Source organism: Anas acuta, chromosome 1 (assembly GCF_963932015.1).
Source record: "Anas acuta chromosome 1, bAnaAcu1.1, whole genome shotgun sequence".
Classification (NCBI taxonomy): Eukaryota; Metazoa; Chordata; class Aves; order Anseriformes; family Anatidae; genus Anas; species Anas acuta.
Window position 1 is genome coordinate 166,465,914 of NC_088979.1, and position 15,820 is coordinate 166,481,733.

General features: G+C 41.6%; 1 protein-coding gene across 3 annotated transcripts in view; it reads right to left on the bottom strand.

Annotated features, from left to right (window-relative positions):
- Window positions 1–1,503: 1,503 nt before the first annotated feature.
- TPH2 (tryptophan hydroxylase 2) overlaps window positions 1,504–15,820 on the bottom strand; it is an 84,064-nt gene continuing 69,747 nt past the window's right edge. Inside the window, exons 12-15 of one of the 3 annotated variants that reach the window (XR_011091920.1) lie at window positions 9,141–9,245; window positions 4,119–4,180; window positions 3,517–3,564; window positions 1,504–3,386 (exon numbers count right to left, since the gene is read on the bottom strand). Coding sequence is in view for 1 of the 3 variants with exons in the window: in XM_068669188.1 (XP_068525289.1) it covers window positions 15,301–15,318 (18 nt within the window). In the remaining 2 variants the exon portion in view is untranslated. Of the gene's footprint in view, window positions 3,387–3,516; window positions 3,565–4,118; window positions 4,181–9,140; window positions 9,246–12,936; window positions 15,319–15,820 lie in introns of those variants that run through there. The other 2 variants (XR_011091919.1, XM_068669188.1) reach the window with 2 other exon arrangements.

A 15,820-nucleotide genomic window follows, 5' to 3' on the forward strand; every position in this document is an offset into this window, starting at 1 on the left:
CAAACCAGCTATATTCTTGATAACAGTGTATCAATGAACATAATTTCTTCAACCTACTTTAAACATTTTATACCCCATTTTATATTTAGGCACTGCATAGACAGTGTAAATGAGAGCTTTCTCTGCAGGGAGGTGCAGTGTGACTCAAGTACACCATCTTGCAGGACTGGAGAAGCATGTTGCAGGCAGCATTCACACATCTTGGTTGGATGGGGCCAGGCTGGATGGGGCCTTGGCCAAGCTGATCTAGTGGGTAGCTTTCCTGCCTTTTGGCAGGAGGTTTGGAGTTCAATAATCTTTAAGGTCACTTCCAACCCAAGCCATTCTATGATTCTATGATCTTCTGCCAGACCATCTCTGTCAAGTCCTGTTACATGTGGTTGGAGGTCTCCTTAACCTAGTGTCATGGAAGCTCACACCAGGTCAAGCATCCTTAGTGGGAAGAATACACTGGCTGACACCACGTGCCTTTCATCCTTGCTATCACCCTATGAGATGTCCAACCATCTCCAAGACCAAACACCAGGTCTCCAACAACAGTGATAACACTGCTCCAGGTGCAGTGAAGTCTCTCTGCAGGGTACACAGGATTCCATATGCCCACATATGCCCATCCAGGGAGGATCAAGTCATCCACAGGGTGTCTGTGGGGACCACAATGCATTCACTTATGCCCACCACAGGATGTAAAAGCACAACAAATTAGGCTCATCCTCACATCCATACTGACATCTTCCTTTGGCTAGCCACTGACTCCTGATTAGCCTGTGCTTTCAGGATTATGGATCCTTCTCCTCGTCAGATCTTGTGCTGAAGGTTTCAAAAACTGGAAGGAAGCAGGGGCTGATACCAGTGAAGGGCTTGAAGTGTGGGCAATTATAATACTAGAAGCAGTATCACACTTTGCTCTACAGCCCCAAATACACTGATTTCACTGGAGGGACCTGGACATGAAATACCTGACAATGCAAAGCTGTAACTGTTATGCATTCATTAAGCAAAATCTATACGGGATGTTATCTAAAACCCAGAAAAATCTCCAGTGCAGAGACACTCTGGGTGCTGTAAGGTCTGCTGAGCCAGAAAGATGGTGCAAGATGGAGTGTGACAGTGAAGCTGAGCAATTATAGGAGCTGAAGTCATAATAGGAGGAAACTCTTGGGTTCTGTGGGCTCCCACACTTCTTAACTTACCCATTCCCTGGGCAATCTTTACCCTTAGCTCTGCTTGAAGAGCGACACACAGCAGCTGGTGTCCTTTTCTCTGGCTACAGCTGACAATATTTGTAAGAGTTTTTTATACTAATTTTCTGCCATTCTACCTGGGTTTTCTCAGCCTTTATATTTTCCTTCAAAGCATTTCCATCCCTTCCCTCTTTCCTTAGTGTTCTTTAACAGTCATGCTCAAGACTAGCACCCGCTTTACTTCAGTGCTACTAACAACATTGGGAAGCAAATGAGAGTTCCACTCAGCAGTAGAAAATTGATGTGAAACACCATCTGACATGTTTATAGCAGCATTTAATTATTTAATCAATTTAATAACAGAATATTTAAACCAGCATCAAAAAAAATCACAGGGCATAACCAATTCAGTCTATAAATCAGACATTTTGCTCTTCTATTTTCATTCTTCAATTACATTTTGTGAACTAATCGGCAACACTTGATGGGAACATAGGATGTAGACAGACTATAACAGGCGGAGCAATCAGATCTTCACAAGAAAATTAATTCATACAGCCACTATTACTCTCTTAAATACACACATTCAGATTTGCACACACAGCCAAGCAAACAGCCCTGAGTACTGCTAATTGTGATTACAGCCAAATGTCATAAAACAAATTTCATAATATTCAAGGCAATGATATCAGTGCTCATACTTTCATCTTTTTTTTTTCTTTTTTTTTTTGACCTTAACTTTGTAATCTTCAGACAGGCTTTTCCATGTTCCTCTTCTTGACTGGAGAACAAGATAATTGTTTTGTATCCCTGTATTCATACTGGGTTTATCTTACATTTATTAAAACCTCTGTGTTAATTTCTGAATTGAACAGACAGTATGTCAAAATGTCTAACGATGGTTCTCATGAGATAGAGTAAGACACTTCAATACAAAAAGCAATAATAAAATGTTTAAAGAATATTCCATTAAGACTAATTTTTTCCCATCATGTATCCTCAATTCAACCAGCTAAAATTCTAACTTTTAGAAAAGCAAGCAGTTCTGGCATTGGGAAATTCTGTTGGATGTTACAATTACCTCTCTGTGAGGGTGTTATCTTCCGAGGACCCCAGGTGCTTCCCCACGCTCATCACATGTGCTCTGGCAGGAGCTGGAGTTGGTGGCTCTTGCGTGGGGACTGAACTTCCTTGAGCAGAAACCAAACCCTGGCCTGTAAGCAGGGAGTTGGGAGGGCTCAGAAAGCTGGAGAGAAAGTCTCTCCCAAGCAGGCAAACGGTAATTGAAACTCTTTTTCAGAGAGCTGTTAAAATCAGCATATGACAGTACTACATACAAGGTATCCCGCGTTGTGTTTGGTGCTCTTAGGGAGCCATACTTCTTAATGAGCTGTGCTGGGAGTTGAGAAATTGTCTGGATTACTTAAATTTTAGTGATGACTCCAGGAGCAGAGGGTTTAGTTAATGCACCCCGAGCTCCTGCTGTGGACTGCCTCCTCCAAAGTTCAGCACGAGGAGCTGCCAAGCAGCTCTTCGGTGTGTAGTTAGGCAGGAGCATGTAAATCGTGAACACAGCCTGAATAAAAACTAGATTTCTCCTTTGCATAGCATTGCTACACTGGAGCGGGCAGAGGTATCCTCAGCAGGACAGTCCCCACACAGGTCAGAAGCTGCAGGGCTGAGCCATGCACTGCCCACCCACATCCAAAGGGCCTGGCTGGCTGAGGTTCATGCATGGACATACACTGCTCCAGGTAGGAAGAGAAATGAGTTATACTGGGAAATGCCTTGTGACCACCATTCAGCAGCTTGGTAAAAGGCAGGGTCCAGGCTCAGCTCTGCCCAAAACCACCCACCATTATAGCAGGAGGGTGACACGAAGCCCCCAGCTGGGTTTGAATGTTCACTGCCCGTACAAAGAGTGGTTCTCAGAGATCCTCATGGGAAAGAGCAGATACACATTGTGGGAAAAGACTGAAAGCTGTTCATGGTGTCTAACACACACTGTCTGTTATGCCTCTGGTGTTCTTTCTCAGCTCAATCATACCACACATCTCCCACCAGCATGGGGATGCGCTGGTAGGAGGGCTCAGTGGGACCTTCCGATGCTCAGAGGGACAAGATCTTCTTCCATATCCTGGGCTTGAGTACTGCCTAGTCTTCTGGATCTCCCAAACAAGTCTTGTCTTCAATTTGCCATCACTGTACAAGAATAAAGGAAAGATTTACCTTGTAAGTGGCTGACTGAAAAACAAAAAGCCACATCATACATCAATTTTGTCTTTTGTATTTTGTACCCCAGCATGGTTTGAATCACAAGAAATCCATTTACCCTGACACCTCTGTAGCTGTCTTTATTGGAGTAAATTCTTCATTCTTCCTATATGACATTAAGAAAAATAATATGGATGAATAATTTAATAGTATGTGAGCAGAAGAAAAGATTTAAAAATAAAATTAAAAAAAAAAAAAAAAAAGAAGAAACAGAAAAGGACAAGCACTCTAACACAACAGGAGAAGCAGGAAAGCATTTCCAACAATGCTGAGAAAAAACATTTTTTTGCCATAAATAAATGCTTATCCAGGTTTCCAGTTTCCCACAGAATGGGAATGAAGATGAACAAATAGACTTGTCATCACGAAAGTTGTGTAAAAAGATGTGTTTTCCACTCAGCTCTGAAAGCTGTGCAGGTAGGTAGTGGTAACTCACATTCGGCAGCAAATTCATTATTGCCATAGCTCAGCAAGATGCTCTGTCTTCCTTGCTCATGAGCCTCCCATTCTGGTTGACATTATTGACATTTCCAAAGCAGTCAGAGCTATAGACAGAGCCTGGCTGGCAGACAGCTCCAGTTCCAAGAAATAACCTGCTTTACTGAGCACTGCCTCCCAGGGGGCACGTCCAGCCAGCCCTCAGCATCTGGTGTCACTCACCCATCCTTTGATCATCAATAGTTTGCTGTCCTCCAAAGCACAACTCTAGGCTCTTATGGGCACTGTCAGATGAAACAATGACAGAACTCGCTTGTAATCCCATCCAGACCATATATATCCTCATGGATGTGTTACAATACGTGTAGATTATTTGTTAAGAGATAATCAGTTTTTGTAACCATATTTATACCAAGTGTTGGAGCACCTACAGCACAGAATCAAGTCTGCTTGCTTTTTCTTCCGCCTTTCCCCCCCCCCACACACACACACATTTTCTGTGTGTGCAAATGCAAAGGGATGCATTTGGAACTTCAATTTACAGTGGATGCAACAAAGGCCTTTTGTTTTCACTTTCAACCAAGCTCAGAAGGGGACGTAGCACTGCCAACCTAACTTACTAAAATAACTTTTCTACTTAATTAATGGCAAACAGAATGGCTGCAAGTGATAAATCATCCAAAGCCAGGAATGCAGAGTGAAGTCTGACATGGCGTCTCTGCTTCACACCATTAAGTTTTTGTCACAGCTTTGGGGGTTAGAGACAGCATCAGTCTTATCTTTAAAGTAGGAAATATGTCTCATCCTTCACATTGTTTCAGTTTAGCCTTTATATTTAATTGTAGATTGCCCTTCTTATGCAGAGAGCTTATTACAGTTTTCATTTTCTCTTGTTTACATTTTCATATCAATTTTTTCCCACCAATCTGCAATTTAGAGGCTGCTCAATGACACTAATGTTAATGGCATATATTATGCTTCTGTTCCACAACAGTGCGTGTTTTTTAAAAACATAAAGTGCCCATTTTGCAGATGCTCTGTCAGTCTCACACTTTTATCCCTGCCTCCACTCTGTAGTTATACAGAACCTTGACTTATCCAACAGGGATGTCAGGAGACCAAAAATATCTCAATAAATTCCATACAAGGTCTTCTCTCACCATCTCATCGCTCAGAGGGAGGGTGGTTAGCCACACTCCTGTTGACGCAAGCAAACAGCATCCAAAGAGCTAAACAAATGTGAAGGAGCAGATGTCGACAAGAGGAATTATTCCCCAATTTATCATTAGGGAACCATCCAGTGTCATGATGTCTTTGGAGATCACAGAGGGGCTGTGAAGGGGATAAGCTGCAGGCAGCAGGTCTGTCTTCGTAGTTTAATATTCAAGAGATGTCAGGCAGGGAGAGCTGCAGCGTTTTCAAGAATAAGGAGATTCGGATCTTCCCTGCTCAACCTGAGCTGAGTGCTTTTCCTAAACCAGACTGTGAGCACACACAGCTGGCAATCCCACTGTGCTTTATGCAGTCGAGGGAGGGCTTTGTCAGGCACTCACAAAGCTTTTCCGAGAATTTGTGGAAGTCATTTCAGAAAACACCCTCATTTCGTGTGTTGTTTTTTTAATCTCTGTATGAGGCCAATACAAAGGGTCTACCTGTTGCTTGCTACAGACAATGATGAGGACAAATGCTGATCCGTTGTGCTAGCAAGAATGGGAGAGTTTTTGCTGTTCTTACTGCAAAGCTGCAGGACTGGGTCTGGTGACAATAGGAAAGCATTCAGAAACTGTTCCAAGGAAAGTGGATGTTCATCTTTATTGTTCTTTTCCTGGAAAGGTAACTTCTTGCTTTCTCCAGCAGGAATGGTCATAACTTTCGGTCAGGCTTTTTTGTTCCTTCACAGAAGCTTGAGTTTCCAAATAATTTTGTGTAAAAAGGTGTAGGAGGGAGATGTTAGGGCCGTTGTGGTGTGACATATGCCAATGTTTCTGTGAAACTGTTTTTTCATTACAAAATTAAACCCTTAAACACTGTAATATTTTGTATCTTAACCACTAAAAAAACGTCCATTCTTCTGTCTGCCTTTCCACATCTTTCTTTTTTTTTTGTCTCATTTTTTCAATATAGACTACATAGATCGCTCCCTTTCTTCCCTCTTTATGTTCTTCAAAATAAGTAGGTCCACAAGAGAGATTTACCCCATAGCAAAGGGGTGGGACCCAGTTTTCCACCTGTTGAATCTGGAAAACAGTAATTTTTGCTTGTCACTACTAACATGGGGTAATTTGGATAACAGTAGATACTTTCCTAGAAATATGACTTTTTTTCCATCTGTGAAGAAATCAGCGGTATGCATCAGCGGTTCAGACTGTGATGTAAAATAACATTGTGAAGAAAGGAAAGCAGGGTGCCTGGACAGACCAAATGTTCTCCAAAGGCTCGGTCTCACCTCTCATGAATGAAAATGCAAAATCCCAGCTGTGCTAGCACTGACCAGGTCAAGCAGGAGAAATGCTATTTACTGCCTTACTGGTTCAGTTGCATTTTTTTCAAAATGTTGCTCAAAGAACAAACAGCTGCCTATGTACATTCACAGAGGGCTTGACTCTGTTTCTTAGTTTTCACAGCCACCTGCAGCTGAGGAGCACAAAATTACTGATTTAACAGTAACTTGGCACTAAACTGCCCTCTGCGCTAAACAGGCCAATTCTTCCTCTTATTTTTTTAATTAGTTTTGAGCTTTGATGACATCCATTAGAGGTGATAATTAAGAGAGTCTTAGTTTAAGGTTCCTCCAGGTAACTGGCAGGTTTTTATTTGTTTCAAAATGCAATTCAATTCCTCTTCCTGCTATAGCTGAAAAAAAAAAAAAAATTACTGCCCCATGTTTTTTCAATCCTCGTTTTTTGGTTGTTTCTTTTTTTTTTTCTTCTTCTTACAAAACTACCAAAGACAGGAAAGTGATATAAACTGGTCCACCCACTACAGCAAGATATAAACACTTGATGGTGTCCTACAGACAGGGCTATTTTAGGCTTTAATTATAAGAGTTGTCCTTGCTCATTAACGATACACTACTGAAGTGCAACAAAAGTAAGTGATTCATTGCTGACACATGGTGTTTCATGAGCAGTCATTAATTAGCGATGTAACACTTGGATATAAATTGGTGAAGAGCATCAGTAAATGGAACTTTAATCAGGGTCTCCCTTAACCCTCCTCTTCTTGTGCACCTCAAAGGCTTTCAGTGGCTGAGCTCCCATGGAAACCCAGCGCATCCGTGCAGCAGCAGAGCTGTCCCCACCAGTACTGTCATAGCTGCTGCAGCTGGGGCTATGTGGTTTACACCAGCCAGGGTAAAAATCCTATTGGGGAGGTAAAAAACACCCAAGCAGGAATCAGAGTGTTTTCATCCTGAAAATCGGGAAGAGAAGAGGAAACTTGTTCCTAGTCTGACACCTTGCCAAAAGCTTGTATGCCAGCCAAGTTTGCAGGCTGGGGTGGTGGAGATGTGGTGTGTTCACTTGCTGCATATGGTCCTTTGTCCCTCCCAAAGCTGTCTGAGGGCTGGCAAATATTTTCATTCCATGACATTTGCTATATTTGCAGTTTGGCATAAAGTGCGTTAAGTTCACTGGGAGGGAGAAGGTAGAAGACTACATAGTCTACAACTCTAGGTTATTTTTAAGCACTGTTGTACCTTGTAAAAGAAAATATGTATGCATATGTATACTGTTGCATATGAACTTCTTTGCTAATACAAATGGAGTTCAGTTTGATGCATTTATCTGCCATGAGAATCAATTGAATTAATGATTTGTCAATTCTGCCAAAATGCTAGGACCAATCTGTATTTTATTTTCCAATCCCAAGAACTGGAAAATCAAACTTTTGCAACAACAAAATTTGTGGACCCCTCCCGGTTAATAAATCACACCTTTATCCACATAACAGATCACAATACTGGAGAATGTCATTTACCTGAAAGCACGACCCACTAAAGGCATGCTTTCAGAGCACTTTGTAAGTTGATGCAATGATTTCTGTGTTGCTGCAGTGCAAGCACCCTTTTTCAGAGTTGTGTTTATAAGAGATATGTGAAACCTGCGCTAGTTTCAACACAGGCTGATTATACATTCAGGACGTATTTGCAGATACCTAAGGCTGCTGGCTATTAAACCAAAAGAATATAAAAATCAAATTCTCTTTCAAAAGTTACTGTTATTTTTCTCAGCTGGAACATCAATTTAACATTTTAGGGGAACTGCTTTCTTTTTAAAGTGATGCTGTGAAGAGAAATTTCCACAGGTAGGTGACTGAGAACAATTTATTCATCCTGTGGTACCTGTGCTAAGTTCTAGCATAGATAAGGAATTATTAGGCAGCAGATCCAGGGGACATGCTTCCTGCAATGGTCCTGCCATCTCTGCAGGAATATATCTGAAATTCCGTAGTAATGTTACACATGAAGATATTATAGAGACAACTTATTATATAGAAAATCTCAGGGAGATTTTTGATAGGAGTTGTGAAGAGTAGGCAGTAAGGACTTCTGGTGATTCCTGCCCTGAGTCTCCCTGTGTGCACCTTATTATCTGGAATCACAAGGAAGAGCTGAAAATATTTACAGATGCCACAGGGTACTAAATGCAAAGACGACTTCTGTTTGTTATTTAAAATTCTCTCTTGTACTGTCAGGGGACTGTAAGTGATGATGAGGCTGTGTTGTAGGAATGCTTGAAGAGGTATGTGCAATAAGCATTGGCTCATGGGTTGCAGCAGTGGGAACCCTGGGTGCAGGTTGGAGGGAAACACCAAGTCCAGCTTGACAAGGAGGACCAGGGTCAGAGGTGGTCGTTCAGCTGCCTTAGATAGATCAATTCAGATCCAAAGCAAAGTTTAGTATTTACTAAGAGACATGGGCATTTTTTTTAATCAAGTGGCCCAGCCTGAATTTCCCCACGAGGCCAATAAGCAGATACAAACCCCTTTACCCTCAGGCCACCACTGAAGTTCTTGTTCCAAAGACCGCCATCAGTTGACCCAAGGCCTTTGTTTGCCTTCTGAGCCAAGGAGAGGGTGGCTTGAAGTCAACTCCACATGCAGCTGCAATGTCAGGTCAGCAGACCCAGAGACAGAGGATTTAACAAACACAAAGACACTTCACTTTTAAGAGTGGATAATGGAGAATGAAATTGAAGTTTAAACAGCCAGGAATGGATTCAAACTGGGCTGCCTTGCACTTACCCTTCTTTCCCGTACTTCTGCAGTACAATTCCTCCTCGTGGATCGAGAGCAAGCAGACCACCATTGCTGACTCTCCAGTAACCCTACAATGGTTGCTACTTAGTCCTACGCAAGAAAAGAAATCTTCAGTTTCTTGTGCATTATCGACCTTAAAAAGCTGAATAACATGCATGAAAAAGAAATTTTTCTCTGACACAATAATCAGACCTGTGAAAACCCAGAGCGGGTTATCATGGAAGTGTCACATTAAATGAAAGGTGCACTGCCCTGTGATACAGTCTGAGAGACATTTAAAACATCAATAATGGAAGACATCATTAGTCACACTGCTAAAAAGGACCGGGAGTACTATCAGGTCACTAATTATTTAGACAAAGCAATAAACAATCTAGAATTTAGCAGACATCAGAATAGATCAATTCCAAAGTTTGTGCTGAAATTTTAACAGCTAAGTTTAAACCACTGTGATTTCAGCCTTGTAAGAAAGGCAACTTATACTGAATAAATTTTTGTGCATGTACGTAGCAAAGTCTGTTAGTATATGAATCCATCATTTAAAATCACCCTTGGAATAGCTCTAAGAATATTTATACTATTAAGATAAACAAATCAATTCCAGAGCTTTTAGAGGTGACAGCTGACTTCCTTCTAGTGTGTGTGGACTTCTAATCTATGCTGGTAAATTATATTTGTGTTTTGTTCTGCTTTATCTATTTCTGTGTGCCAAGAACCAGAATACATTTTATAAAATAAAGGACAGCGAATTCAGTACTGTTCAGTGCTGATTTTTTTTTTCCACAGAAAGTGTAATCAGCCTGTGATTGAGGCTGAGCATATATCACAACTCAAAAGATGTTTTTCTATGAGTATATAAGGATGTTTTGCAGAACATACTTACAGAAGAGATGCCAAATATCCTGCTTTAAGGTTATGCTGATCTCTGGGACTCAGATGAGACACCATGTGGAGCCAAGTCCCACACCTGTTTGCTGCAGAACTACTACACGGTCTTTTGAAGCATAGGAAGCAGGACACAGGACTGTAAGTCTGCTCTAAAGCTCGTACAAACCTATGAAAATCATTAATAGTTTCCAAAAGCACATTGGATTATCATGTCATGAACTAGCCTTCAAGCACATGCACACACTAAGCCACAAACATCCCTGGTTGCTTGCTAGGCTGTTCAGGCAAAGACATGGGTAGGATAGTCTTGCATTTAATGATATATCAGGGAAGATCACTGCAGCTCCTGTTCCTATTGCAAGCATCACATGCGACCTCAGGGAACTCATTTACTCTTGTCTGTGCTTCAGTTCTGTATTTCTGAGAGTGAACACAGCATCCTGCACTGACACCTGGAGACAACACTCACTTAACTGCCATGTAGACTATGAATATGAACAAGAAAAAAGGAACGTGTAGATTTCAATAAGGGTTTGTACAGGGGTTCAGTTAACAGTGAATTGTCCAATGCTTTAAAAAACACGATGTGTTTAAACATACTAGTACTTAAAGAACATATTTTAGGCATAGGAGGACATGAGAAAACAATCAGTTTGCTTCCTTTTTCTTGTATGGTAAACTTTGTGATTTTAAGACTGAAAGCATCTGTGTTTAATCAAGAACTAAAAGCTTTAAACCTGTGTGTTATAACATGCTTTTTCCTTTTCAACCATGCACGGTGCTGGTATTGCTGTGCTGGAGGTGAATCTGCTCAGTGGTCACTAGTGGGATGGTGCACATGAGCTCCAGCAGCAGCCAGCTAACGTTTGGATGTTCCTCCAGCAAGAGGCTCACTGGCTGCTGCCTCCTTTTCTTTTCTTTTTTCACTCTACAGGATTTGTAATTCTGCCAAGAAATGTACTTGGGCAGCCTTAGTTCTCAGGTAAATCCATGTGTTCTCAGTGTGTCTGCCTGTAGCACAGCTGAGGAGCTCACGGGTGGCCCAGCTCTCCATCCACAGTCCTGCAGAAGGCATTAGTGTGCAGGGGGTCTGCTTCTCAGAAGACAAATGAAACAAAAAGTAAGGCTGTCCATATCTAAGCATGGCACTTATCTAAATGCATAAGCCATTACAGCCACATTCCTGAAGAAAGCTGAGAATAAATACAAACAGGCAGATAGATAAATGTGCCTGTGATAGCCACACCAATTTCCAGACAAACAGCTTGAAAAGGCAATTTCTTCATACAGCACAATTCTTTGAAAGGCATCAGACATGTCTCACCAGAGAAGAAGACTGGAAATGTAAAACTGGATGAAATTACAGCATTGGCAAAAACTGTGCCAAGGGTTCTGTCTGAAACTTGCCTCTTAGGCAGAGCCGAGCTAAGGACGGGGAATTTCAAAGGGAAAAGCACAGCGCCTATGAAATCAAATCAGAGAAGAAAGAAGAGATATGAGGAAATATGATTTCCAGAAGAAAGGAAATGTGAGACTGGCCCTGATATATAGTAGATATATCTATTTTATTTCTCCAATGGAAAGCTGTATTCCCTCAATGCATAAAGTATTTTTAACTCTCCTACAGACAACTGATTTGGATTATACAGAGATCTCATGGGTATATGCATTGTTTTTCTTCTTCATTTTTGATGTTTATATCCTTATTTTCATTTGTGATATAGGAACTAATGTTCTGAGAAGCCAGATTTGCCACTAAGGGTCTATATATTTACTGCCCATATCCTAAGAAACTAGCATCTATTCCCCCAGTCTCATATTTAAGAGTGATTGAGTATGTGTTGTAATTTATTTGTCCATTTTGTGTTTTTTTTTTTCTTGTTTGCCTGTTTTTATTACATTGTTTTGTTAAAAGAAAAAAGGAAACCACACTCTTCCAGCACTAAATTATCTGTTTTCCATTTACATATACATAGGATAGCTGCAAATATGTCTTCCTCTTCCTTCTGGGTTTTAGGTTTTACCTCCATATAACACCTGTATGTTAGGAATTCAAGATATAACATGACCTTTATTTTCTAAGTCCAATGTGACCTCTGGGGTAGAACCAATAACCTTCTTTTCATTAAAGAAAATTTGAATGTTAATTGAGCTGGATACAGCAATTGGCCAACTCTTGTAAGACAAGTGAAAAGACATAGCTCTCAATCAGACTCATGAGTTTACAAAAAAAAAAAAAAAAACTGCAAAAAAAGCTACACATCATCTATTACTAAAACTAGAACTGTGCCCAAGCTACAAAGCACAATTAACAGAGCAGATCCCAGGTTTTGGAAATGCCCAGACCCAGAGCCACCAGACACGATGGTCTTTCTGGAAGCTCTCACTGCTGTCCCATGAAAAAAAAAGAAAAAACTGACAGCTGCTCATCAAAATCATCACAAAGTTTTCTGGCTAATCTCTGCAATTTCAAAACAGATGCTAAAGTCCCTACTTTAATTCACTCTGAATTCAACAATTGAGGACATAATAAAACTGAATCAGGTGGGTATTTTAAAACATAAATCATAAGATGTTATGTCAAAGTGCTTTTTTTTTTTTTTCCTGGCGATAAGAGAATAGGAAAATAGCAGATAAATGGGTTGTGTGGAAAGAAGATACAGCACATCACAGCCAGCTGCCCATAGATGTTAAAAAAGACGGACATCAAATTTAAAGGAGAGGCAGCAGAAAATACGAAAATACACCCTAAAGTATTTGAAACGCATAGGTTATAGACCATTTCATTAGTGGTTTTGAATTTTCCACAGTTTCTTCTGACAAAGACTAAAAGAAAAAAAAAAAAAATCCAAGTCAGTTACAAACCATTATTAAAATATTTCAGCTTCTGAAAACTGCTTTTTCCTGATTTTTTTTTTTTCTTGGACCATAAATACATCAAAACAATTTCAGTAGAGGCATAATGAAGACATTACCAGCAGTGGTGGGAAATGGGTTCATCTGACAAGCTGAAAAGTGAGAACTGTCCTCCAGCCTTTCCTGGATGACAGCCTTTCCTGGTGCCATGTCCAGCTTTGGACTGGCTTCTCAAGGGAAGGAGCAGATAGAATGGATAAATGGCTTCCCCCCAAAGGCAGTAGCTGTGGGACAATGGCCCCACAAGGCAGAGGTCTTCCTGGGTTGGAGATGAGCTTCCCACCACCAAAGCAGAGCTACCAGCACTAGGCAATGGCGAGGATCCCTCAGGGCTTGCCCAGTTTCTTGTGCTCTCTCCAGGGATCCACATAGGGTGCTTGGCACTCTTTGCTTCTTGCAATACCGTGGCTTGGTAAGGCTGATATTTTTTCTGCCTCTGACTCCAGAAGCCAAAGGGTGCAGCAAAAGCAGCACAGAACTGCAACTCTAGCCAACAGATTTGAAATCACTGTCAAATTTCTCTCAAGGATCTTGTTTTGATCAAAATGTTCTTTAATTCTTGACAGACCATCTCCTTTTCTAAATATACTCCTTCTCCGTACTTCTGCTAGGTCCCAAAGGTGAACCATTCTAGGATGTTAAACCATACAGACTAAAGCTACAGTATGGATACAATTTTTACCATCAACAGAAGGAGACAGAGGAACACATATCAATTCACAGTTCCCCTAGGAGAAATAACTCCAGCCCTGGCCTCTCCCATATACATTATTACCTCGAGGATTGTCTTCATTAAAGAACATTCCCAGTGTAAACAAAGAAGCCTTTATCTCTTCAACACTGACAAATCCATTTTGGCTTTACTCTATGGAAGTATTTAGTTGAATTCTTTGTCAGTTTCTCACTTCTAACCTAAGGAAAATCAAGCAAGAAAACAGCAAACAAATAAAACATCCGTCTGCAGTGTACCTTTTCATATTCCAATCATCAGCATTTTTTAACCTGCCACTTCACTAAACACCGCAAAAAATCATGCAGAACAAAAATACTGTATTGTTAGAGATGTATAGCTCAAGAAAAGAAGCTCAAGAAGGAAGATATTTTTACAGCGTTTCCTGAAAAAAAATCCTCATAATTGGATAGCCTGTACAGCGTGGCTGCCTCTTTCCCTGCTGGGAGAGCACAAACCTCTTCCAGCAAGGAATTACTTAGTGCCTGGCACTGGGACGAGCAATAGCTGAGATTGGCCACAGCGCTCATGTTGACACATCTCAGGTTTGAACCCCTGTAGATTGCAGGCAGGCTGTTGCTGTGTTTGAATTCATTCATGGAAAGAGCAGTTTGGGATGGTTTAGGGTTTTCTTTATGAAGGTATTTTATTACCACTTACTATGAAATATATAGGAATTGCCTCAGTGCTCAGTGGTCAGATTGTTAAAGAATTGCCCATTCTTTCTCCATGACCTTAAAAGCGGGCCTATTTTCAAAAGCTTTTCTGGTCACATGCAGGCTGGATATTAAATGCAATCAGAGAGCCTTTCTGATGTGCAAGAAAAGAGGAAACGTGAGCACTTAGCTCGTGGGAATTCTTGAGAGAGGCTGCACAATTGCTCAAAAGTGCTGTCAAAATAAATATTAGTCAACAAATACCAAACTGTGCAGCCTGCAAAGGGCCACTGAAAGCATCTCCAGCTTTTGTGTAATCCAAGACAGTCCTCTGAGATCGGCCGTCCCGATTGCTGGCACGCCTGCCCCGGGCTGGAGATGCTGGAAGCTGTGGGCCCGTCTGCTGGTGGGTCCCCTCCAGAGACACATTTGGTGTTTGGCGCCAGCAGCTGCTCGGGGAAGTTGGCATTGCTGTCCATTTGTGCTGGAGGTGGCAGTAAAACTGACAAGAGCATCAGTCTCACTGAGATGAAGTGCCCCGTCCTGGGAGCTTGTCATTTGGCAGAAATTTCAAACCCAGAAAAATGCTTCCACCCCAAATAACAGTGAAATCTAACCTGGAGAGGGAGGGAAGAAGTGGGGAATATTTCATATTATGGAAGCTTTTCTTTTAGGCCAGCTCTTCCTGAGGGTGACAAATGACTCCAGAGTACCTGTGGTCCCACAGCATGCCCTCTGCCTGGCCCCTGAACTGCTTCATCATCTTCTGGTTCCACCTCACCTCCCTCCTCCAAGGACTCAAGAGTTGTACAGCCTGTCACAAAAACAGTCTTGGCTCTTCTGAATTACTTTGGATACAATGCATTTCAATTAAACAAGGCTGCAAATAATTATTTCAAACACTTCTCATTGAAGACTGAAAGGAGCAAGAAAGTCTGGGAGGAGTGACAACGATCTACTCGGGGAATTTCTCCTGCAAAGGAAATAAATAGGAGGCTGTTAGATACTTTTGCACTGCATAATCAGCTCACGCTGTTAGTGTCCCCAGACAGTGCCATGTGTTGAGCAGGTGCTGCAGTTGGGATCTTTCCTCTTCACCTGCAGCAGCTGCAGCAGCATCCTGCTGACACCAGGCTCCTGAAAGAGACCCAAAGGACAGAACAGCAGATTACAAAAACACCATGAGTACGAATTTCCTCTCCTCTCCCCAGACCCTGACCTCCATGAGTAAAAGCTCCCTCCCCAGGACCTGACAGTGCAGTTGGTAATCTCAAAGTCTCTGTCCTGCTGCTAGGAGTGCTCTCCTGGAAATGGGGGCCTGGATCCTACCCCAGCTCTAGCAACTCTCCACATGCAACAACCATTAGGCAGTCCTTTCTTCTTCACACATCTTCCTACTCCGCCACAGATGAACAGGGCATCAGCCTGCTGCCTCCTCCTCGTTTCAATACCAGCTTCAAACCTCCTCCTCTGCA